Source organism: Enoplosus armatus, chromosome 6 (genome assembly GCF_043641665.1).
Source record: "Enoplosus armatus isolate fEnoArm2 chromosome 6, fEnoArm2.hap1, whole genome shotgun sequence".
Classification (NCBI taxonomy): domain Eukaryota; kingdom Metazoa; phylum Chordata; class Actinopteri; order Centrarchiformes; family Enoplosidae; genus Enoplosus; species Enoplosus armatus.
In genome coordinates this window covers 22,930,712-22,954,542 of record NC_092185.1, presented here as the reverse complement: position 1 = coordinate 22,954,542, position 23,831 = coordinate 22,930,712, and the positions used below count along the sequence as shown (strand labels likewise).

General features: G+C 43.3%; 1 protein-coding gene across 1 annotated transcript in view; it reads left to right on the top strand.

Annotated features, from left to right (window-relative positions):
- The window catches only part of jph3b (junctophilin 3b), a 37,574-nt gene extending 17,615 nt beyond the window's left edge, over window positions 1-19,959 (top strand). The window contains exons 4-6 of the mRNA XM_070907427.1: window positions 9,230-9,354; window positions 10,523-11,511; window positions 19,879-19,959. Coding sequence (XP_070763528.1) covers window positions 9,230-9,354; window positions 10,523-11,511; window positions 19,879-19,959 — 1,195 coding nt within the window. The remainder of the gene's footprint in view (window positions 1-9,229; window positions 9,355-10,522; window positions 11,512-19,878) is intronic.
- Window positions 19,960-23,831: the final 3,872 nt, after the last annotated feature.

Genomic DNA, 23,831 nt, shown 5'->3' with positions numbered 1-23,831 from the left:
TAATGTTTTATCACAGAAATCAATCCAGGGGGAAACTGAACAAGCAATTTGGCTGCTGGCTTCACAGGAATCCCATTCCACAGTTCAATTTATATCCACTAAAAGACGGCTTGCCTGGGCCAGTTCTAAAAAGTGCAGTGTAAAGGTCAGTAATGAGGCTGTGTGCAAACCTAGGGTTTATGTAAATATAATTATTAATTATTGATAAAAGAAGTGTTGTACAATAAAGAATGAATGGAACCCCAGTCCTGCAAAGGAAAGATGTGAGCAACAACTGGGATAAATGGCTGCAGAGTGAAAGCAGCCTCAGACAGTGGCTTAGCGATACTGAGTTTGTGAATGAACCAGTCGCATGAAAAGGGGTTAGGTTTACTATCTGATTAGCAGCTGACCTTGGAACAGATCAATAGTGTGATAATGTGTTGCACACTGACATCATGGTCAATAACTGTAGCTTATGTACAGTGTATATGCATGTGTTTGCATGTGTTTAAGAGTAGATCACCTGTTTTCCACAAGTGTCGCGACTTCGATGGACAAGCTTGTTAAGATGGGGACGGAGAAAACACAGGAGCGCGACGAAGAAATGCTGCACAATAGGAAAGAGTGAAACTACAGCGATGAAGGGAGTGTAAAAGTGGGAGTTAAAGATTTAAAGACAATAAGAAAGTGAGACAGAAAAAGTGAGAGAGAGTGAGAGAGATTTCCGCATTATGCCAACAACGTTGGCAGGCAGCCTGAGAGAGAGCAGAGAGGCTGAACACACACACACACACACACACACACACACACACACACACACAACCTGCTCTTCCTTATATGCTTATAAGCTTACTTGTGTACTATGTGAATGCAGCTGCTGAACATGCCTGTGTTTGTTGTAGGGACATACAAGCGGATACATGAGCTGAATCACTAAATATCCAATCCTATTAGTCCTGATGACAGTCTTCTGCTGAGGCCAGTGTGACCACAGCTCGCTGCAGCTGCTCACCTAACTCATCTCACACTGTTGATAAGAAAGACGGAAAGAAATGTAGACAAATTAAAGAGCACATCCGTCACTGGGTTGTCTTATATTAAGGTGATTAGGTCCCTCCCCTCATGTATAATAGTACATTTTAAAGTTGTAGTAGCGATTCGTATGTTCTACAGCGTAACAGACCTGTAATGAACAGATTGTCACGTACCACTGAGACCTCAAGCATGGCCAGAAATACTCTGATGGATGGACCAACACTTTGTCACATGTGTAGCCTCATTCTAATAGAGGCGGCCTGTGCTCATACAGTATGAATGACCGGGGGGAGTGGCAAGCGCTCAGCTTTGTTAGGTCATGTCTAAGATGCAGCAGACTGTCAATTTAAATATAGTGTAACATCAGTGATTTCACTGTAAAACACCAGATATCCCAAGACTAATCTAATTGGGAGGCTGTAACTGGCCATGTTTACATTAAACTTTAATGCACTGTCGGAAATTCATTTTGTAAACAAGCGCATCAACAAAGACAGTAAGCATATGTTAATGTATAAATTGTGAACAACCTGCTTTACGGCGGGTAAGGCTTGTTGGTGCAGGTGCATCACTCTCCTTTGCAATGATTTTGCTCTGACTGTCCTACAGAATCTCAAGCACCAATCAACATGACACAGGCTCAACTTGCCCAGTCCCACCTATCTCGGCTGAGACGCGTGATTTTCTCTGCCCACAGAAAGTGACGAAATGAAATTCTAAAGAGCGACATCCAATCTGTCTTTGAAACATCAGGGCAACGTATTCTGTCCAGAGGCTGCTGTACTCATCCCAGACCAGCTGGGGCAGCCTGTCAGCAAATATTTTTAATATTGTAATATTCCTCATAGATTTCAACAGAGCATTATGGTTAAGCAAAGTCAAGTGTAAATCATTGTGGTGTAATATGATTTATGTTTTGAAAATGCTTTGCCTTGCTGTGTGTGCCTTTACAGCAACAGGTGCACTGTTATAGGGTGAGATAACTTCAGACATGAGTCTATTCTAGAGCATATTAAAAAGTCCTGCAACTGGTCATCAATACAATGCAATAAACAACCACAAATATAAACCTGCACATTTGTGTTTAGGTCATAGATATTTAAGACTTAGGGTAAACTCTATTCCCTTGATTTTTTTCTGGTCGACGTTTCATAATAGTTTCACAGCTCTGGCTTTGAGAAAGCAGATTATTAATATAATTCATAGTTTGTTTTTTTTAACCTTCTCTGACCTTGTTAACCTTTTTGTTGTGCATTAGTTTTCATTGTGAGCTATGGTGGTATTCACCAGAATAAACGAGGCAGAAAGTCGTCAGAAGGCACAGATAAGGATTTGATGAATTAGCTTCTTTGCGATTACACCTCTTAATGTTGAATTTTCCTCTCAGGATCAATTAACTGTAATAAATGAATGTTTCCTATTTCCATATTGTATCCCGTGTATTTAGATGTAGAGAAGTAGACACTGTGGTTCTATTTACTGACAAGTAACTGCTGAGTCTGTTGACAACACTGAACCTCTAAAATGACTACTAATAGTCAATTTATCAGCTTTTCCCGCTCTCCTAACCCTAACCAAACTCAAAGCTCCGACAAATTGGCAGCTAGTATGCAAGCAAACAAGGTAAAACATGTCTGTAACACAATTTTGGAGTTGTTGGAAGACACATTTGTTGCTGTTGCGGTGGAGGCTAGCTGTTTTCACATTGCTTCCCGTCTTTGTGCTAAGCTAGGCTAAACACATTCTAGACCTATTCCTTGGCATTGACTTTTTTTTACATGACAGAAAACCAGCAAATTACTTATAATGACGACCTATTTTAGCTATCAGTTGTCAAATTAATCTTGATATTTTTATATGATTATTGAAACAAATGGTCAAGATATTAGCTATAGCATTTATCTCACAGCAGTTGTTCTTCTCAAATGTACAACCACCGTTCCCATAAACTCTGGGAAGGTGGTCTGGTTTGTTTACAGTAATTATACTAATGCCTCCAAATTAATATGCCAGTGATTTATTGATGGGAAGACTCTTTGCTCGTCAAACTGTTTGCCTCTTTGTCAGTCTGTTGGTTTACGTCTCTGTCTCTCTGCCTCTCTCTTGGTATCTATCTGTGATCTGGGTTGTCTCTCTCTCTCTCTGTTTCATTTTGTAACAACGATTGTCTGCGTGTCTTTGTTTTATTCTGTCCCCTGACATTCACCTGGCGCTCTTCCTTGAAAACCATTTAAGTTTAAAAGTTCTGTGTTTGACGTAGCCACATGGGTTGTAATTTGGATCCACAGGTGGATGTGGCAGGGCTAAGACACCGTGAAGAGAAATGAAGACACACAGTCAGGTCATGCAAATTTCAGCTGATGTATGCTGAGGAGGATTGTGCTCGGATATTTGGAGGGCAGGAGCTCATGCACAAGAGGGGGGGTGCTTAAATTATTTTTGGGGAGGGACAGAGTGTCCTTGTTTAAAGTAGGGTGCCACTTTATGCATGCTTAAAGCAGATAAACCCAGATCTCAATACAAAGAAGTGCTGGAATGAACCTGTTTCATGAGGGCACTCAGGGTAGCAGAGGAAAAACAAGACAGTGGTGCTTTGAGCTAAATGCTAACACATCTTTAACGTGTTAGCATGCTAACAGGTTAGGTAGCGATATTGATGTTATCTCTGCAGAAACAGCTGACATCTACATTTGGAAATAGTCCTAATGTATTCCAGATTTAAAAACCACATGTTTTTTAACATAAGAGAAGAGGTTTTTGAAACAGGAGCATTAAGTGTTGACCACACTGCTGAATCTTCAGCAGAATAAACAGGAGCGGGAGGCAACGTGCAGATTTAACTAATTCGATGAGTATCAGAGTGGTGATGCTCTGAATATTTGCCAAGTTCAGTGCAGAAAGTCCAGGTAGGGGATGCAGGTTGCTGGTTTTCTTGGATAATGGCAGAAATCCAACTTGACACTCTTGCTATGATACAAACTGTACATACAGTACAGCCTGGTCTTTGAACCAGCTCTTTCTCTGTGGCACACACATGCGCACACACATGCGCGCACACATGCGCACACACACACACACACACACACACAGAAATGTCTAACCCAGATTCAGACAAGCAGCAAAGCCCAGGACAGGACAGCCTCTCTCTCTCCCTCTCTCTCTCTCTCTCTCTGTCCCAGAACAGAGCAGCAGGGTATTTCCTTGTGGAACACCAGGAAAAACCCTGAGAGGTGAAACACAGTCACAGGATATTTGCTGCAGAGCTAAATGAAAGCGGCAATCTGGTTCAAGGATGATGCGGCTTTTCGTCCAACTTCCCTGGAGTGTGCGTGTTTCCAAAAAAATGTTCATACGCTCGTTTGTCCCAAACTTCTTAATGCCGATGCGTGTGATCCATGTTGGGAGGCAGAGAGGTCAAAGGTCAGGTTTGCCTCCAGAAAGTCCAAACATTCTGTGTCAGCTGTCCACGTGCCTGACATTACAGTAAATCCCGGATTTGTATATATATGTGTGTGTGTGTGTATGTGTGTGTATATGATAGCTACTAGGCTGATGTGCCCTGATCGCTGTTGTCACATGTGTTGATGTAACTGATGTGGCGTCAGGCTACCTGTGATTAGTTCGGTCCACATAAACACACCAGTGACTCACTGTGCTTTGTGGACGGAGCCATTCACTGCAATCCTGTGACCTCGTTTCATCAGCGAGCCTAAAGCCCGACACACTCTCTCACACGCATGCACACGCACACACACACACACACACACACACACGCGCACGCACAAGCACATGGCTGTGATGCAAACCGGAAATCTCTCTTAGATATTCAGGTATGAATCATCCTCATCATCATCATCAGCTGGTTCAGAGTAATGACAGAGATGATGGACGAGCTTAGCGTGAGTCCTGGATTAGACTTTCTCTCCCTGTCTCTCTCCCCGCCTCACCTCAGTGTGCTCGTGTTTGTCTTCCTTAGTGTGTATCTCTTCCATCTCGTGTTTGTTTTGGTTCTCCTCTCCTTCGCTGTCCTCCTTCATCTCCCCCCTTGTCCGTCCTTTTGGCCTCGGCGTCCCTGCTCAATCACTCTGTCCTCTTTAAAGGTGCCACATGTAGCATTTGAAACATCTATATACCTTTATCAATGAGTATGTGTTTCTTTACACGAAACGCCTCCTCGTGGTTGGCATGGGGCTGTAGTAAGAGTGTATAAATTGCTTTGAGGGTTGTGTCTTTGGTTTTTAGCTTTTCCAAAATTAAAAACACAGCAGCAAAATGACCAAACGGTGTGTTTCTCTGCTCAAACGTAAGCTAAACAGTTTGCTGGAAAACATGCCTGGCTAATGCTAGGCTACAGTAGTAACCTAGTGTTACTTCCAAACCCAAGGGTCATATCATTGGCTAACTACATTGTCTTGTCGAACTACAAGTTACATTCGAAAAGTCACAGCCTTTTTCAGGACTGGCACATCCTTTGTGTGAGAGCCAAGATGCTTCGTCGTCAGAGTTTAGAGGAGCGATTGCGGCTCTGTATTTGTTTGGACAACAACCACCGTGTTGTCTATAGTAAGCATCCAAACTGGGTTCTGTTGCAACAAATACAATTATTACATTTATTTTTTTGTACTGTTATACTAGAGCTAACTAGCTTCACCCTGCAATACATGGAACAATGCTTCTTCCAGTTTCTGTGACTCCTACATGGATTTTTGCCTGGGACAGCTAGCTTCAGCCTTAGGTTAAGGCTAGGTAGGTTATCACCTTAGGTCATTTTAAATCGTTCGACTGGTGCTCGCTTAATTACGCCATCTTGTTTCTGCAAAGGTTTAATGGCACCCGACTGGAGAGTTGGCCATATATAAATAAAATAATCAAATGAATGTTCAGTGCAATAAACTGTTACTGTTATGCTTTACATTGAACAACTTTCTAAATGTAAAACTAAACCTTCATGAACTAATTTTGTTTTTAATTTAATTGCATGGAGTTCATAACACAAAATGGTCATATCATCACTATGAAATACAACTGAAAGTCGATACACGATAACTGTAACATAGCCGAGACAAAGCTGCCCTGTCTAATGCCAGAGGTATTTTCAGTGCTAGCGGCTCTCAAAATTACAGTAAAACCATATTTCCCATGAACCCGGTTCCTGTCCTGTCATGAGGAAGACATTGCGGCTTGCCCCCCCCCCCCCCCCCCCCCCTTCTTTAATGTAGAGGTTGTCAATCTTTTGAGCACTGCTGTAATTACGCTGTCTCACATTTAATCTGGTAATGATTCATTGATGTCGAAAACGCACAACACCTTTTAACTCCCATCTTTCTTCCCTTTCAGTCTCTCCCCCGTGCTCCCATTCTCCATCACACCCTCTGTACCTCGTCTTTGTCACACGCTCTCCTCCCTCCCTCCTCATCACCTCGCGCCCTCCCCCTTTCCTTTCTCTCTCCTTGCCCTCCATCTGCAACTCTTTTTTTTCCCTTTTGGACAGGATGCTGTGTTGTATAATCAAGCCCCCATTGACCAGGCAGCTTTTTTTTTTTCTCTCCAGGCAGTTGATTCATCCAGAAACAGGTTGTTCCTGGGGAAGACAGGAGCGGGACAGGAAGTTGTGGAGGAAAGGATGAAAGAGAGAGAGGGAGGGAAATTAAAGAGTCTTTCGTGTTGTGGTGCGAGCACCAAGGTGAGAGCAGGTTGTGCCAGATTAGCAAGAGTGTGTTTGCGTGGGAAGCAGTTCACTCATGACATTTAAACGAACACGAACACGAGGCTTCTGTCCAAATTTCTACATGTGATTATGTCATGTGAAACAGTAAGACAGTCTTCTTCTCTCTCCTTGCACCTCACCTCCCCCACAACCAACAGGCATGCCCTCACACACATGCTGGTGTTGAGTATACTGTGGGCCTGGCATAGCGGCGCTGGCAGAGAGTGCAGAGAGGGGCAAAGAGAAACAGAGAGGCGAAGAGCAAAAAATCAATAGCCATCGACATGCAACACTGCATCAAGACTGTTACTGCCCAGAGAGAGAAAAGACAGGGAGGGAGGGAAGGAGGGAGAGGTTATTTTACATGAGTTGAGAGCCCCAGAGAAAGACAGAGAAAGATAGGCGAATGGAAGGAGAGGGACGAAGGTGAGAGGAGGGTTGTAATTGAGACGAAAAAAAGAAAGATCCATTTGATATAACCAGAGAGAAAGAAAGAAAGAGAGGGTGGCACAAGAGGCAGATGAAAAGGGGTTTGTGATAAAGAAGGAAGGAGCAATTAGGAAGAGGCAGAAAGGAACACAGGCGGAAACAAAAGGAAGAGAGAGGGAGATATGAAAAGGAGGCTGTGAAGGAGCAGTTAGAGTGATGAAGGAGATGTGAGCGGCACCGAGATGAGTTGTTTTGTGATAATAAGCGCGTCTTCAAGCAAAAGATGACGGCGCCCGTAAACAGATGAATACATACTACCTCGTCGTCCTGTAGCCCTGTAATAACAGTCCTCCCATAGCTACTTGTGAGGTATCATGTATTATGCTGATGCCTCCACGCCGCTCAGGGTCTTGTGTGTTTGTGTGTGTTTCTCACCCTCTGGCTCAGGTGTCTTTTATAATGAGAGTCTTCAGCCATAACAAGACACAATGGAACAAATAACTCAGATATGAATGAGGCGGTGTATGCCGCGTGTTCCTTTAATGGTGTCACCCGAGAATAAATGCTTTTTATGGGCACAACGGTGATGTGATTGTATGTAGTGTATGTAGTTTCCATATTCACAGGGGGGAAAAAATGTGTCACTACGGACTGCAAACAGCAGTTAACATACAACGTTTTCTCCAAAGCGCTATACGCTGAAATGAATGAAGAGGTTGGACCTGTGTAATATATGGTGTTTCCTTTATGTGATTGTAACATGCCGAGGCCCAGCACTTCTAGAAAATTTCCCCCATAGTGACAAAATTGTATGGCTAAGATGAGAGCCTAATTTAACGCAATACGTTCCCATTAAAACTGCACCCACACTGGCCTGGTTCCACACCTCTCGATCATTTGTTTGGTGAGCCATATCAGTCTGGTGTCGTGCTCATTGACAGCTGTTTGGAGAAACAGTCGACCAATTAGATCTCAGCAGCTGCGATTAACAATGGGGAGATCATCTTCCTGCATAGCTAGCTAGCTACCTTTGATCGGCGTGGAAAAACGTTAACTGCTCCTTGCGGCCGCTACCGCAGCGTCCGTGTGAACGGAAAGTGATGCTTGATCCTTGTTGGTCCAAGCGGCTTTTTCCAGCAGGGAAGTTTATTCACAAAGTTTTCCATCCACACTGAAAGACCCCTTTAAGTTGGCAAACAACAAACCTGTGCATCATAGCTAACACCTGGTGAGTGGTACCGACAGCCTGGTTCCTCTGCTGAGTCTCAGCTTGTTAAATCTCTGCTCTGTCCTCTACTGCTCTCTGTGATCAACTGTACGGTGACTTCATACAGCCGAACTCATGCTTTACAGCAGCTGGTCTCACTTACATATTTGTTTGTTCTGTTAGACAACTGAAGGAGCATAAAATTTGCATCTTATAGATGCTACCTGTTAACCAGAGGAACATTAACATTAACAACATTGCTGCTGTTCTCAGATGCTGGTCAAATCACTGTTTTATGACTGCAAAGTCATCTAGCAAAATAAACAAATGCAGCTGTATCGTGTGATCTGCGATTGACACTTTACACTGCTGCCACACAGTCCCAGATCAGGCTGACAGTATGTTGTCCTTTTTCCTAAAGCCCCATTTTCCTCATTCACACTTAAAGATCTGTTTTCAGGTGAGAAAAATGTCGGGTCAGTGTGGACAGAATTCAAAACAAAGTTAATGGAGGTGAACTGGTTGTGTTCTGAGGGTCCTGAATAAACCAGGGTTCAACAACAAATACCCCTGTATCAGTGAAGAACTGAAATACTGGTGCACTGTTGGCACTCTTATTGTTCCAAAGGTCAGTTACTGAGTTTGTTTTACCTACAGTATATTTGGACAATGTTCTTCTATTCTCTTCTTTTGAACTAGAGTTCCTTATCTCCTTCCTACCTGCGTCACTTTTTTCTTAAAGGAATTAGTTTTGGACGCCACTGCCAATGATTGTTTCTATTCTCTTACTCATTTCTAAAGGTTTAAAGTTAAAGTTGGATTTATCTAATGTACTCTCTGCATTCTGTCCCTTGTCTTCTGTGTGTCAGGACGGCTCATGCACAGGGTAAAGCAGAGGCAGCAGTAGGAGCAGCTCAGAAAGCCCAGGAGGAGAGCCGCATGGCGAGGGTCACCGCCAAGCAGTTCTCCCCTTCCTTCCAGCACCCGGGAAATGGTGGGCACACACACACTCACCGAAGTCACAACATACATATACTGCACACCCATACACCCACGCCAACCCAGCCAAGCAGATATATACAACACGTGTGTGTACACATGCGTGAACAAGCAAAACGCATACACGTGTGTGTGTGTGTGTGTGTGTGATATGAGGGTTGGTGATAAAGGTCAGTGTAAACCACCCTCCAGCCTTGCGTTTCTGCCCCCGTCACTCACACCTGTACAGCACTGCAGGTATCCAACCCAGAAGAACACGCACTACTCAGCGCAGTGACACGCACACACACTGACTTCATGATACGTACTGTACACCCCCCGCACACACAGATACCTGAGAGGACAGTGATTGTTCCTTTGCCGTCTATTCTGCTCTCAGCAGCAGTCTGGTTCTCAGCACTCCATGTTATTGTGTGATCTATGTCGACAAGTATCAGTGCTGACATTTGGCAACATGTTTCTGTTGATACGCACATCCTGGACATCATCATGTGTCCTTCGCAATTGTTTGCAGTTAAAAACTAAGGGACTGTAGAAAAACTATTAGGGGGAGAAGGATGAGGGGAAGGGAGGGTGGTTTGAATGTTTTGGTGGAGCGACTTTTTCTCGTCCCAGATTCATTCATAGTGAGATTTATTGCAAATGTAAATGTTAAAAAGATTAAAGAGTTACATCACAAAGACGGCTTTTCATATTTGAACACTGCACCCCTTGTTAAGGCTGTCTGGAAGAAGCGCTTCCAACCCGCCTGGCCAGTAGTGCATATTACATATCAGTCAGTCGATTCATGTATATTTTGATTCAATGGAATCCGGGGTGGGGGTAAAATACTGCTGAAATCCATCAACAGCCACAGAGCTGGTGTTCGAATATTCACCAGTTTTGTTGTTTGCCATAATTATATCATTTTGAGATATTAAAGGCAATGCATTTCATGTCAGGGGTAGGGTCCAAAGAAAATATAATAATAATAATAATAATAATAATATTAAATTAAGTAATATTGGAGGGGGTTATACTTTATATAATAAAAGATTCAACCTCCCTCTCCGCCCTAATTTTTGTACAATTCCTAACATTCCTACTGAAATCATATGAATGTCGTTGTTGTCTGTACAGTTCAAAGTTCCTGTCATCGATCTGATGTCATCTATCTGTTGCAGGCATGGAGGTGCAGCGTCCCAAACGTCAGGTGTCCAGCGAGGTGGAGGGGGAGGGGCTGTCGAGTAGCGCCGGCACCGCCGACAGCCCCGACCTCTACGTAAAGAGCGCGGGCTCTGACGACCCCTCTAATGACGCCGCCACCCCCGACCTCAGCCCCCCTTCCTCCTCACCGCCCCACACCCCGCCTCCCCCCGCCCGGCCGTCCCAGCGCAGCAAGAGTGCCCGCTTCCACCGGCAGACCGCTGTGGACCACGGGGACAGGGGGAAGGACGGAGGAGACAGGGGTGAGAAAGGTGGGGGAGGGGGGCAGGCCGAGATCCAGGTGTTGATGGAGGGGGGAAGTGGGGGAGGTGAAGGCGGAGGAGGAGGGAAGGGGGAGTACCCACGGGCCAACAGCTGGAGCGAGGACAAGAGGCGAGGGATGTTGTCAAAAGGAGGAATCAGCGGACGAGGAGCGAGCCGGGCCAACGGACACAAACACAGCTCCTCCAATCACAAGTCCAGGGAGCATGGATCATCCAATCACAGACAGGCCAGAGGGGACAGGTGGACAGAGTCGTCCTCGTCTGCCTCTTGGACGTCTGGGCACAGGGGCGTGCACGGCAGGGGGGGTCGGCTGCTGGAGCAGGATGAGGAGAAAATTAGCAATTATGAGATGGAGATGAAGCCTTTACAGCCCAGAGACTCCACTACCCACAAGCCCCATGGGCACGGGGAGGAGAGGCACGGGCACAGTCATGCTCACGGAGAGGGGCGCTCGCACACCGTGCAGCGACAGAGGCATAAGAACCGTGATGGGAGGGAAGGGAGGGAGGGCAAAGAGGGGCGGGAGGGGGGTAAAGACTCAGTGCACAAGCTGGACAGGCCGGGGGAAAAGATGGATTCACGGCCTCTACGTCGGGACCTCACCCTCTCCCCCCCTCTGAAGTCCTCCCCCATCACACCGGAGCAGCAGGACCACAGCCTCATGCAGAGCAAAGGCAACTCAGTAAGACTCGTACTGAGCACACAAACACAACACCTAACCAATTCTGAAAGATGCAAAAGCTGCACAAGGCAAGATTTTTGTTCCACAAAACTGCTGATGGCTGGGATCTTAGTTTGAGTTGAAATGTGGGAGAAAAAAATAGAAAATAATGGCTCTTAACCAACAGTAAGCAGTCACCTCACTCAACCCGGTTGAATATCTTCATCATTGCCTTCACCTCACCAGCCAGTGTGAATAAACAGTTGACATCCATAAAATTAGACTTTAGTCTTTCAGTCTTCCGAAAGAGCCTTTTGCAGCTTTAAATCTTTGTTTGTTTTTTACAGCAATAAAGGAACCAGACCTCACTGATGAGCCAGCTGTATAACGTAATAACTGTTACAACTACGAACACATAACTCTCAACCCTGTGAATATTTCAGAAATTAGATTAGGATTAAATGGTTTTCTCGGTGTACTGTCTGGGGGTGGGGGGTGGTGGGGGTGGCACCATGGCATGGCATGAGAAGGGAGCCTCCACTCTGGAGACGGTCAGGACGCAAATTTTCTGAGGATCACAAGCGCTTACATACTGAAGTTTATCACATCAGCCAACATATAGCCGTGGACTTCCCTTGTGAAGCATGAAGGTCTGACAATCAGTATTGTAGTAAATACTAAAAAGAGTCTCAGTGCCAAATTGGTTCCATAGAATATATTATGTGATTAAGTACTTAAGGCACCTCAGTACAGCTGTAAAATGTGAAACTGGGGCCTGATGTAATGTATGTTGCACACAGAAATGAGAAACAGTGTTGTGTTTACAGCTTCCACAGCCCCCAAGTGTCCAAAAAACCCATTATTGCATGTTTAAGTATTCAGTAGCAATTAGGTATTCGGTTGCTTATAAGAGTCCAATCCTTACGGCCTTTTTTTTCTTCCACAGAATCCAAGTTTTCTAGAATATTTTGAAATAAGACTTTTCATTTTGATGGTCAGGTGTCATTTCATAAAACTGTTTTCTGAAATTGGATTAACTGAAATATACTTACGTGAGGTCTGATCTAAAACCCGAGAACGTAAACGCCGCCCCTGGCGATCACGGGTGTAGCACTCGAATAGGTGTCAGCATCGCTGTGTGTCACGTGTCGAGTAAGAGCTGTGCCTTATCAGAGAATTTGCGGTGACAGCGATGAACTCCCTCATCTATCCTATCAAGCATCGCACTGACAAATCTGTGCTGAAAGCTTTTTTTTTTTTTATTTAAATACACACAGGAACAAACAGCTGCAAAGCAGACTGGCACACTCAGCAGATTTTCTCTGTTTGTTCATATATTATGGTTCAGCTCAGGTAATGAGCGCAGTGTCTACACAAACACTGCTACTGTGTTATTTTTGTAAATGTGGCCGTCATTCCTGTTAGTTTTAATAATTACTTACACACCTGTTTCATTGTTGATATCTGGGGACGTGGTGCCTGAGCTAGACGCAGCTTTACAGCCGAGTCCATTAGGGCAAAAAACAACTTAATGTTCAGCTTTTTCACTGTTAACTGATGCAGTTAAACTGGGGTCTGAGTGTTTGTGTTGCTAAGCCTGATGAACCGTTGTGAAATGATGTTTCCGCATCGCTGTAGCTCCACAAATGAACCTGATGGGTAGATTATTATGATAAGTGATATAAAGGATGGCTTAAACACAAGAAAAATGAGACATGTTCTTGGGAAACCCATTCTTTATGGACCTGGCTTTGTGCACGGGTGCATCGTCACGTTCGAAAAGGAAAGGAATTTCTCCTCACCAGAACTTGAGGGCCAGTCGAAACCATAAAAAAAGCAACATTTCTCTTTACACGAAGCTGCAAATTTTAGTAGTTAATATCGCCCTGGATAGGAGCTGTACGGAGAATTTGTCATATCTGTCGTGTCACTGCCACACATTGATTTGACTAAAAGGATTTGTTGCCCACTGTCATGAGGATACATTCCATCCCCAGTGACATAACACAATGTTATCCCACATATTAAGATAATCCTGGGGGAGAGGCACAAGGTTTAACCTTGTGAAATAAAGAAAGACTTTTTGTACTATGAGCAAGCAGCGGGGATTACGCTGTTATAATATAATTTTTTGGCTACGTCTTGACTCAGGCTGGTGGACAGCCCCAACCACACTAATCCTGGATGATATTACGGTCCCAGCATTAGCTAATGAAACCAACGGGAAAATCTGCAGCGAGTGAAAACCACACATCGTACACTACAGACATGCATTGAGCACAAATGTAAGCTCTCTCTCTCTCTCTCACACACACACACACACACACACACACACACACATAAATGAATAAATACAGTTTCATACTCCTCACAGAACTTGCTCACTTAAATACAAATTTGTCTGCAGCAGTGTGGTGGCTCTGGCACAGTGAATGAAGTCGGGTATTTAGTAGTTTAGTGGCTGCTGCTGCTACCTGCTACTTAAATACATGAGGCCTAAAACACACACACACACACACACACACACACACACACACAGACACACACACACAGATATACAGGCAGAGAGAGAACCCCAGCGGTCCTTTCTGCACCTTAGTAACAGCAGACTGGCAAACTAGCCCCTTCCTCACAGAAGGCCCCCTATTGGTTAACCAGCGCTCTGTTGCTAGGGAACAGCTTATGCCTTGCTTCAACGGCGGCCAATCGGTGGGCGTGTGTCAGTGACAGGGGGGGGGGGGGGTATTGGTGGAGGTGGGTGTGTGTGTGTGTTTGCAGCCGCAGAGAAGCAAGTGAGATTTGTGTAAGGCAGGTTCACAGCATACACAGATACTATCACACTCAGATAGATACACAGAGAACACTGCGAACGCCATGGGAACACTGGGGCTGCTCTGACACACAGGCATGTGCAGCCACACACACATACACACATGCACAGGACCTCTCTTTATCAATTAATTAATCAAACTTTATTGATATGGTGTGTTTTGTGCAGGACTGCAACACAAAATGCATTATATAGAAACAAAAAAAAAGATGCTTACTCGTACTGTATCTAGTATAGCACGAAACCTCTGTACCAAAATAGCGCTGCACCTCTGTGTCCACTCACAGACATCAACCAGTCGTCATCATGGAACACCGAAATGAACCTCTGTGCATCCCAAAGGCTCATATTTACAGGAACAACACCTCAGTAAGATGGGTCCCCAGACGCCCGAGCCCTTTATGGCCCACAATAACAAAAACTAACATGATGACAAAGAGAGTTTGAAAGTAAAGAAATGACATTCACAATGAAGGAACGGGTTAGCAGATGAACCAGTAACTATGAGCTAAAAATAGCATCTTAAGATTTTGCTTGAAAATGTAGACAGATTGTGATGCCATTGGCTCCGAATAGACACTAAAACCTTTTTCTTTAACCAATGCTTGAGAATCTTCAAATGTAAAAGAATCTAACACCAAAGACACTTGAGACAAAGAAACAGGTGTATGTACACACAACTTGTCCCCTTCTGCTGATTCTGGTCAGCACACATGCTGCTGCATTTTGGTAGGTCTGCAGTGTAAGTCCAATGCTTTCTTGGGTGGGCCACAAAAGAAAGCATTACAGTACTGTAGTCAAGCCTGGTAGTCATGAAAACACGCATAGGTCTCTTGCTATCTGCGTGGGAGAGATATGGCAGTACTTTTTGCAGTATTTCCTGAGATGATAAAAGGCAGTGCTGGTGATATTTTTTATGTGAGCTTCAAAATTCAGATGAGGATCAAAAAAGCAGACCAAGGTTACTAGCTCGGGGCTGGATGCTTTGTGTCAAGGATTTTACGTCTCTGCACAACTTCTGTCTCTGAGCCTGTGCTCTAATTATTAGAACTTCTGCCTTTGATCAGCTGTAGGAAAGTAGTGTGCCCTTTATGTATTGAGGCAGTTTATAAGGTGGGGGAGGATGGTAACGTGTCACTTTCATGCAGGAGACCTTGTCCCAGATCTGCACTTAACGTTCTTCTTAACTGTCTTCTTAACTTCACTGAAGTTATTTTCAATGATTGTAATTCTTCACTGTCTGAACGACAGTGGTCCTAGAATGGAGCCTTGGGGCATCCCATAAGTCAATATTGGCAGAGAAGTGGTCACTAAGAGACAGACGAGACTAAGGCTAATTTAGAATTGTTGCTATGGAGCCTCACATCGTATAGCAAGTCTCTCTGCTGTGTTGAGCAGGGAAAGCCATACAAGACAAACTTTTGGCAAGACTATTTTTGGACACTTGGGGCAAAATAACTCCACAACAAGTTGAAATACTCAGAGCCCGACATATTATTGCCCTTCTATGGCTAATGTGTTAGCAAAGAGTTGTCTATTAACACCTTCAACAGATACGGAGCAACATCAGCATTCATTTCTAGCCACCTAAAGTCCAATATTCAGTCTCCTTTTAGCTCTATTTTGGAAGAGTTTGGTGATCATTTTCAGGGGGTCACTTGTGAGCGACCATTTATACATTACACGTAGTCATTAGATTAATTATTAACATAAAAACTATTGATGGGTGAAGTATTAAGGTAAAAATAGCTATTGATAGCTATCTTTCTAATGTTTTTATAGAATACTTGTTACTTTTATTCAAGAAATGTTTCACAGTGGCAGTTCTCAGTGCCAGGGGAAGATGTCAGTAAGCAGGAAAATGATGTGTTACTTTGCCTGCACTTCATCCTCAGGATAATACGCATTCTGTTTTAAAAGGTGTTTGGGGGGTCAAGGGAGCTGGTGGAGAGATTAAGTTGCATTTCTCTTTGACGACAGCAAAGTGTTTCATAGTAGTTTCAAGCAAAGGGGAAAGAATGCCAAATGGGGGTTCATGTGCTGTGATTATACTTAACCTGATCTGAGTACTGCTCTGCGCTCTCTGCATGTTCGTGATTTCACAGCAGGAGGATTGAGAATGAACCAGCTGTGTTGATGTAGTTATGAAGAAATAGGTGGTGAGTTCAGAATTTTTGGTGGGACGTCTGCAAATTCACGTAGTTATACTTGATGATTGAAAAAATAATAGTAGAAAATACTGATTTCAGAGTCACATGTTGTAGATAAATTATAACATTTATAAAAGGCAGTGGGAGATAGGCTTAAAATTCATCAGCGCACAGTAAACTGCTTCACCAGTTCCTGTCGTTGGGGGTGGATTTAACCAAAGTCCAGATTGTACTTTTATACCCCCAAAACTGGTGGGAACTTTGTACTTTTGCAATAGACTAGGTGTGGATACTACTGTAATTTTCACGACCAAAACACAGCGTGGACACACTAACTAGCTTTTCCTAGTGATGTCCTATTTCACAGGAAGATGCTCTAGTGAGCATGTTTCCCAGGACAATACTCACTTGTTCAGAATTCTTAGACATTTTTGGAAATGTGCTTATTGGCTTTCTTGCCGAAAGTTAGATGAGATTTGTATGCTAATATGAAAGTACAGCCATCAGCCAGTAGCTTAGCATAATGACTTGGAGCAGCTAGTCTGGCTCTGTCCAAAGGTAAGAAAATCTGCCTACCGGCGCCTCTAAAGCTCACTAATTAACACGTTATAACTTGTTTGTTTAATTTGTACAAAAACCGAAGAGCAAAAACGACAAGTTACAAGCTAAGCGAATCGGCTGCTGGCTGTATCTTCATATTTAGCGGACAGATGTTGCATCGATCTTCTAAATTTCAGCAAGAAAGCAAATAAGTGCCAACATGTCCAACTATTCGTTTGAGAGGCTGATCCTGTCGCTGAGATCTGAGAGTTTCCATATGATATACTCATTGAAAACACTAATTGTGAATGATTATGCTCCTTCGTCACAAATGAAATAATTACAGTGAAAAACATCAACTAACCACTTGTAAAAAGTGGAAACTCCAGTGTAAGAACCACAGCAAATGGGTGTGAATATCTATAGGTCAGGAATTGTACGACAGTGCATGTATACATAAAAAGCACAGATTTTCTTACTAAATCGAGGTAGAAAAGGCTGATTATCAGAGGATTTCATCCACTGGGTCTGGTAATCATGTATGACACAGATCTGTGATAAGCCCATCACCGGATTGATCAGCAGAAACCTTGTTAGCAGCCACTCTGGACAGATTCACTTACAACAATGCTGCACTAATGCTGCTTAATATCAGTGCGTAGTGTTACTCAGAGTCCCATTTTCCCTCTCCCAGTGCAGCTATTGTTAAAATTATTTTAGAGGTAGACTTAATTAAAACCATAGGTCTCCTGCACCTCCTTTTCTGCTAAATCCTTTAATAAGAGCAAAATACACTCTACGTAGATACTAGTAAAATGTTTAATTTTGTGGGGGGGGATTCTGCGTGGGGTAAAAAAAACCCAACAAAACTGCTGCATTGAGGATAATGTCAGTGATAATGTCAGTGACTATACTAGATTCGCTTTCACATATTTAGCCAGAGTGGACAGGTGGTCAGAAGGACTCGCCTTCACCCACATGACCCAGGTTGTCAGCAAGCATCTGCTGAAGTGTCATCGAGCAAGACACTGCTTCCAGGCTGCTGTTCTGCAGCAGAGCTTGCCCCTCTGACCTCACTCTGTCAGGAGACGGTGGGCTTCCCTGTGGGATCAAAAATGCTATTATTTGTCTTAAGATGCAAATCGCTCCTTCATCCTTGCCCTGCATACATGTATCATCATGGCTTGTGTACTTCATGTCAAAAAAACCCCACTGCAAATATTTCATATTTTGCGTTACAATTTATTCCTTTTTTGTGACATTTTTTGTGTTAGATGAAATCCTGACTATTATGTCACGTTTCCAGAAACCACCAACACAATGCAAACCAGATGATAAGAGTGGTTTAGTGGAAAGTGAATCTATTAAGTAATAATATCGTGTGAGACTGTCTGAGGGCATATCTAGTATAGCTCTTGAATGGTTTCCTCTCTATTTATCTAATCACACTGTGGAGTTCCTCGAGGCTCATTCCTGGGACTTACTCTTACACGCTCCCTTGAGCGCACATTTTCCATCAATTTGTGTCTCTTATCATAGCTATGCCGATGATGTCCAGCTTAATGTATTTGCGAAAGCAGAAATTGTCAATTTGGCTATTTTAACATAATTGTTTTTAATGAGATCAATGCCTGAAGTTCTTGTGTTTGCTCCAAATCAGACCTTTGACATATTTCAAAGGATCACAAAGGGTCCCTGGCTTTTCTATCTCAAAAGTGGTTTCCAGTAACCTAAAGGGGTCATTTCTGATTCCTATGAAACATCTTAAGTCAGTTATTCAGTCATGTTATTTCCAATTAAGATACATTGCCAAGCCATGCCCCATTATCTTTCAAACAGCTCGAACAACATTGTTTTGTCTAATTGCTTAAAAGGCGTTACACAATTTGGCCCCGTCCTATTAATAGTGAGTAGTATTTAAGTCTTTGACTTAAATATTTATTCAAATTCCTTGTATTGTCTTTTTTTAATTTTTTTTTTTATAAATGTGAAGCACTTTGTAACCCTGGATTTAAAAAAAAATGCTATAACAAGGTTTACTTACTTGCATACTATTTCTAAAGTAATGTGGGAATTTGTGAATATACCCAATACTTAGAAAAAGACGTGGGCTTTCTCCACATATCTAAAGAGAACACACTGTGGCAGACATTAACTCATAAAAAGCTGCACCTCACGGTAGCTACTAAAGCCAGTATCAACATGTATTCAATACAGGAGAATATTGCTGCTGTCAGGTGAAAACCTTGCATCTTCAAAATGTCACAGCATTGTATTTAACTTGACAGTCATGTGTTTGAGTTCATTAGGTTTCATAAACCTGTAGTATTTTCTGAACCAGAAAGGGAGCCTCCTCCAGCTGAGGCGACAGTTACCAGAATTCACCTGACAGCGGTGGGGTGATTGATGTGCACGCAGTTGTGCAAGGTCCAAAGAACGTGACGTCAAAAGTGTGAAATTATTTTGACAACAAACAAAAAAACTTTTAAACACCAACACTTTCATAGGAATACATTTATAGAATAGAGGAGAATCATCAAGCTTTTCACCCATTTAAAACAGTGGTTTGGTCTTTCCACCTACACTTGGAGGTTTGTGTTCCCCCTTAATTTATTTTCAGTTGTTCCCCCTGTACTGCATATCATGTTTATCGACATATTAATGACCAACTGTGTAATAAATAATAAGACGTGTCTTATGCATTGCTTTGGTTAAAAAGGTAAAGGGATGCATATAATTGAGTGTGTATATTTGTATGTGTTAGCAGGTTAGATATGCTGTCTGTATGAACACAGCCTCGTGTGTGTGTGTGTCCTTATTTTTGACACTCTCCCCTTTTCTCTCTTTCTCTCTCTCTCTCCCACGCAGGCCTACAGCTCTATCCTGGTTGTCATGGTGATTCTGCTCAACATTGGAGTGGCTATTTTGTTTATCCACTTTTTTATTTAAAGACAGCACCGCTTTCAGAGTCAGCCTATCTATGCTACAACAACTATAAATTCATATAGAGTATTACGACGAACCTGCCGCCCTTTCGTGTTCCTGGCGAGAGGACCGCAACCGGCTGAAGGAAGTCTAGGACCAAGGAGGGCTCCGCCATCATTTGGGCTAAAGGCGGCTAACCCGGGCTGACCTCGGCTGAGCTTGGTCCCAGTCTTCCTAAAAGAGATGCTGTGCGTAGCTCAGAGAAGTGGACGAAAGAAGGGTAAAGCAGTCCAGGTAACTGGACTACAGGGAGATAATATAGTCCAGAAACTGGACTGAATATAAACTCAAATGGGCTGAACTGGTCTGATCCCCAGGCCATGCGAGCTGCAGCTGGCATTACAGCGAGATGTCTGCTTCCACTGTCTGCCGACAGGACTGACGAGACAGACTTTTTCATCTTCAAATCATAGTTTTCAACAGATTTGTAACTTATAATTTATTTATTAACATTTTCTCTCATGTACAATATGTTGATGGATATATTCTTTATTTTGTAACCCTCCACCCCTCTTTATATAACTCCTGCCTTTTGGTTCCTCCGCCTGCCCAGGTGTTGTTACCGATGGTTCAAGCTGTGTGTTCGCGCGTGTGTGTGGGTCTGTGTAAGACACATATACACACTCTTTGCTTTTACCCCATCCCTCTCATTCACCCGTCTCATTACCCGGCTCTGATGTCTATCTCTTCTCATTCTTTATCTCATACTGGGAGTGAGAAAGTGTGTGTGTGTGTGTGTGTGTGTGTGTGTGAACAAATGCGTACGTGCGTATCTGCACTGTACATACAGTATGTTGGCAGTGTGCATGTGTGTAAATGGGTTTTTGTGCAGGATGTGTCTGTATGTCTTTTCCAACAATGTGTGTGTGTGTGTGTGTGTGTGAGTGTGTGTGTGTGTGCGTGTGTGTGTGTGTGCGTGGTCTCCCAAGTAGCTCAGTGGCCTTTCACGCTGTTCATGAACTTTACAAGAGCATCTCATGAGGACGCAGTCACTGCTCATCCACATCTAGCCTACTAGCATCAGCTGACAGCTGTGCTCTTTCCGTCTCTCCCTCCTACTCTCTCCCACCTCCACACACACCAGTCAGAGGATGGAGCTTCCTCTGAGTTGGTGGTAGTTCAAGACAGACCGTCCTTGGCAAAGCCCTGCGCCTACGGTACCACTAACAGAGGTATTTAGAGGCAATACTGCACTCACCGAAGCAAAGCCTGTGCATGCAACACCAGAAAGATGGCTTAAAAGACAATATCATATTGATAAGTCAGTGTCTCCCACTGCTTCTCTCAAAACGTAACCTGAAGGCAACATCTTTTATACTATACTTGCAAGATGTCTGAAAACAATACTAGTCGCCACCTGCCTTGCTTTTGTAGCGCAAATTGATAAAAGTACAACAATGCATGCATATGTACTGTAATATCTTAGCTGTGCGTTGAATCTGAAAGCCAAAGAAAAGCTTCAGAAGCACATGCGACATGTTAGGTTTTGATAGGAGCAGTGTCTGGAGAGAAGCCTATTCAGCACTGATCGTGAAGCTGGGATAAAAACGGCAGAGTCAAAATGTCTTTATTTTCTGTTATTGATCTTTTCTGGGTTAAATGAAACCAATTGAAGCCTCTCTGTGTGGCTAAGTGGTACTCTCAAGCAGCCTGACAGGAACAAACTATTCGAAAGGATTTTGGTGAAATGATGCAAGTCTGTTGCAGTGTAGAAGCAAGCAGTGGCCAGGATGGAGGTCAGATTGTAACCCCTCCAATGATCCAAGACCCTCAATGACAAACAGACAGACTAAAGTACGGTCACAAACACTCGTCACAATTTGTCTATTTTTATAGTTGAGTGAAGACACTGAGTTTTTTCTGGTTGTGTGTCTGTGTGTGTCTCTCAAACCCATCTGGCAGACCAGCCTCTGTGTTTGTTTGCATGTGTGCACATGAACGCTCATCTGAGGGTGAGAACATGTGTGTGCATCCTCCTCCTTACACGTGATGGGATGGGATGGCTGAGCCTGTTGCCATCGGTAACAACTTCCAGGGGGCAGGGTGGCTCGCTGTTGTTTTTCTGTCCGACAGCGTTTCTCAAACTATGGACTGGAACTCAAACTTGGCTGTAGGCTCATTTCTGGTGTTTCCCCACATTATAACAAGAGTACAGTCTAATGTGCCTGCACCCCGAGAGGCAGAACAATATATTTTCATTTCATTTGGGTCCCAGACTGAAGCTCTGCTGTATGCCATCAGCCTGGTGACGATGCCCTGCACCACCCTGTTAGTCCGCAGCATGCTACAGCATGCCAAGCTCTCTCTCTATAGTTTGACTCTCCTCTTTCTTTCTTTCTTTCTTTCTTCCTTTCTTTCTTTCTTTCTTTCTTTATGTTTCTGGGAATTACTCTGTTTCTGAGTTATGTGGAGAAAATAATGAAGTGTTTGAAAGAAAATGACTCTTGGCTCTTGTGTTTTTAATCTTTCTCGTTCTTTGTGTTGCTGTGTTGTCCTTTCCTACTTTTTTGTGTGCGTGTGTGTGTGTGTGTGACTGTGTGTCAGGCAGCATCCCTGATGCAGAAAGGGAGTGGTACAGGCCTGGTTGAGAGGGAGGGGTACGGTTGCTATAGCAACCTTAAGTGAATTTTCCTCCGTCAGCTGGGGGCGGGGCTCGTTCTGGGGGGCGGGGCTTACCTCTAGAGACCAATGTAATCAATGAGAGGGAGGATGGAGGGAGGCTGTATTGACGGGGAAGAAGAGAAACAAGTGAGGAACAAGGGCAGGTGAGGGAGAACCAGAGATAATACATCAAGTAAAGCTGTGTTTAATCAACATTTTCAAAATATATAATATATATTAATTAGTTTAGTATGTTTTTTATCATCTGTGATGAGACATCTTCAGGTGTCATGATGGATGCAACGCCACATCCATCAGCAAGTGTGCTGTTGCATCATGTTTCAACATGGACATCTGACGCCATCTTCTGGTCCTAGACATGAACTACAAAATCACAGCACCAAGGGGCTTCACTAGAGCACACTGCGGAGTTAACTATAACGATACTATTTAACTATAAATATAATACGAATTATTGCTGCTGTCATGTAGGACATAAAGTATGTTAATCTGTGCTTTTGTAAACCACCCGCCGGGCTGACATGAAATTACTGGACCACATCTTTCATCCCTTGCCACAACTATATTTCTATAGGCTAATATTACCCTTTGACATCATCACTATGACTTTATGGTTGATTTTTTTTGCTTAATTATGGCATTCTAAAATCTGATGAAAACAAATATTTCTGTAACTTTCTAATAAGATTCCCTTTCTTTAGCTGAAGCACCTTTCATATCTGAATAAGCTAGCTTACTTTTAAAACTCAAAAAGAAACAATACTAAAAGTAATAACTAAATTAGTCGTAGGGGATATAGACCATAACTTTCTTATTGGTGAGACTGTCTTACTAAACAGATTATATAGCATCAGTTTCACGTGTATCTGGCACTTTAAAGCTTCACCAACTAAGCTAAGATATGTATGAGCGCATGAGAAAAAGATGTGAAATAGCAGGGCAGCGGATATCCGTCTGAGCCAATCGCGAAACAGCCCTCGAATACAGACGGGACTCGCAGCCAATCAGAGAAGACATTTCTGTATTGTGGGTTGGTCTTGGTCCCAGAGTTGGGATAATGTTATACACAGCTGTTTTTCTCGATTTCAAGACTCATGGCAGAATGCGGGGAGCGTAAAACTACGATTTGCACTAAATTCATTCACGGACACTGAACAAAAGGTCTTGTTTCATCAGTGAGGTTTTCCCTCTACAGCGGCGTTTGATAAGGTAAT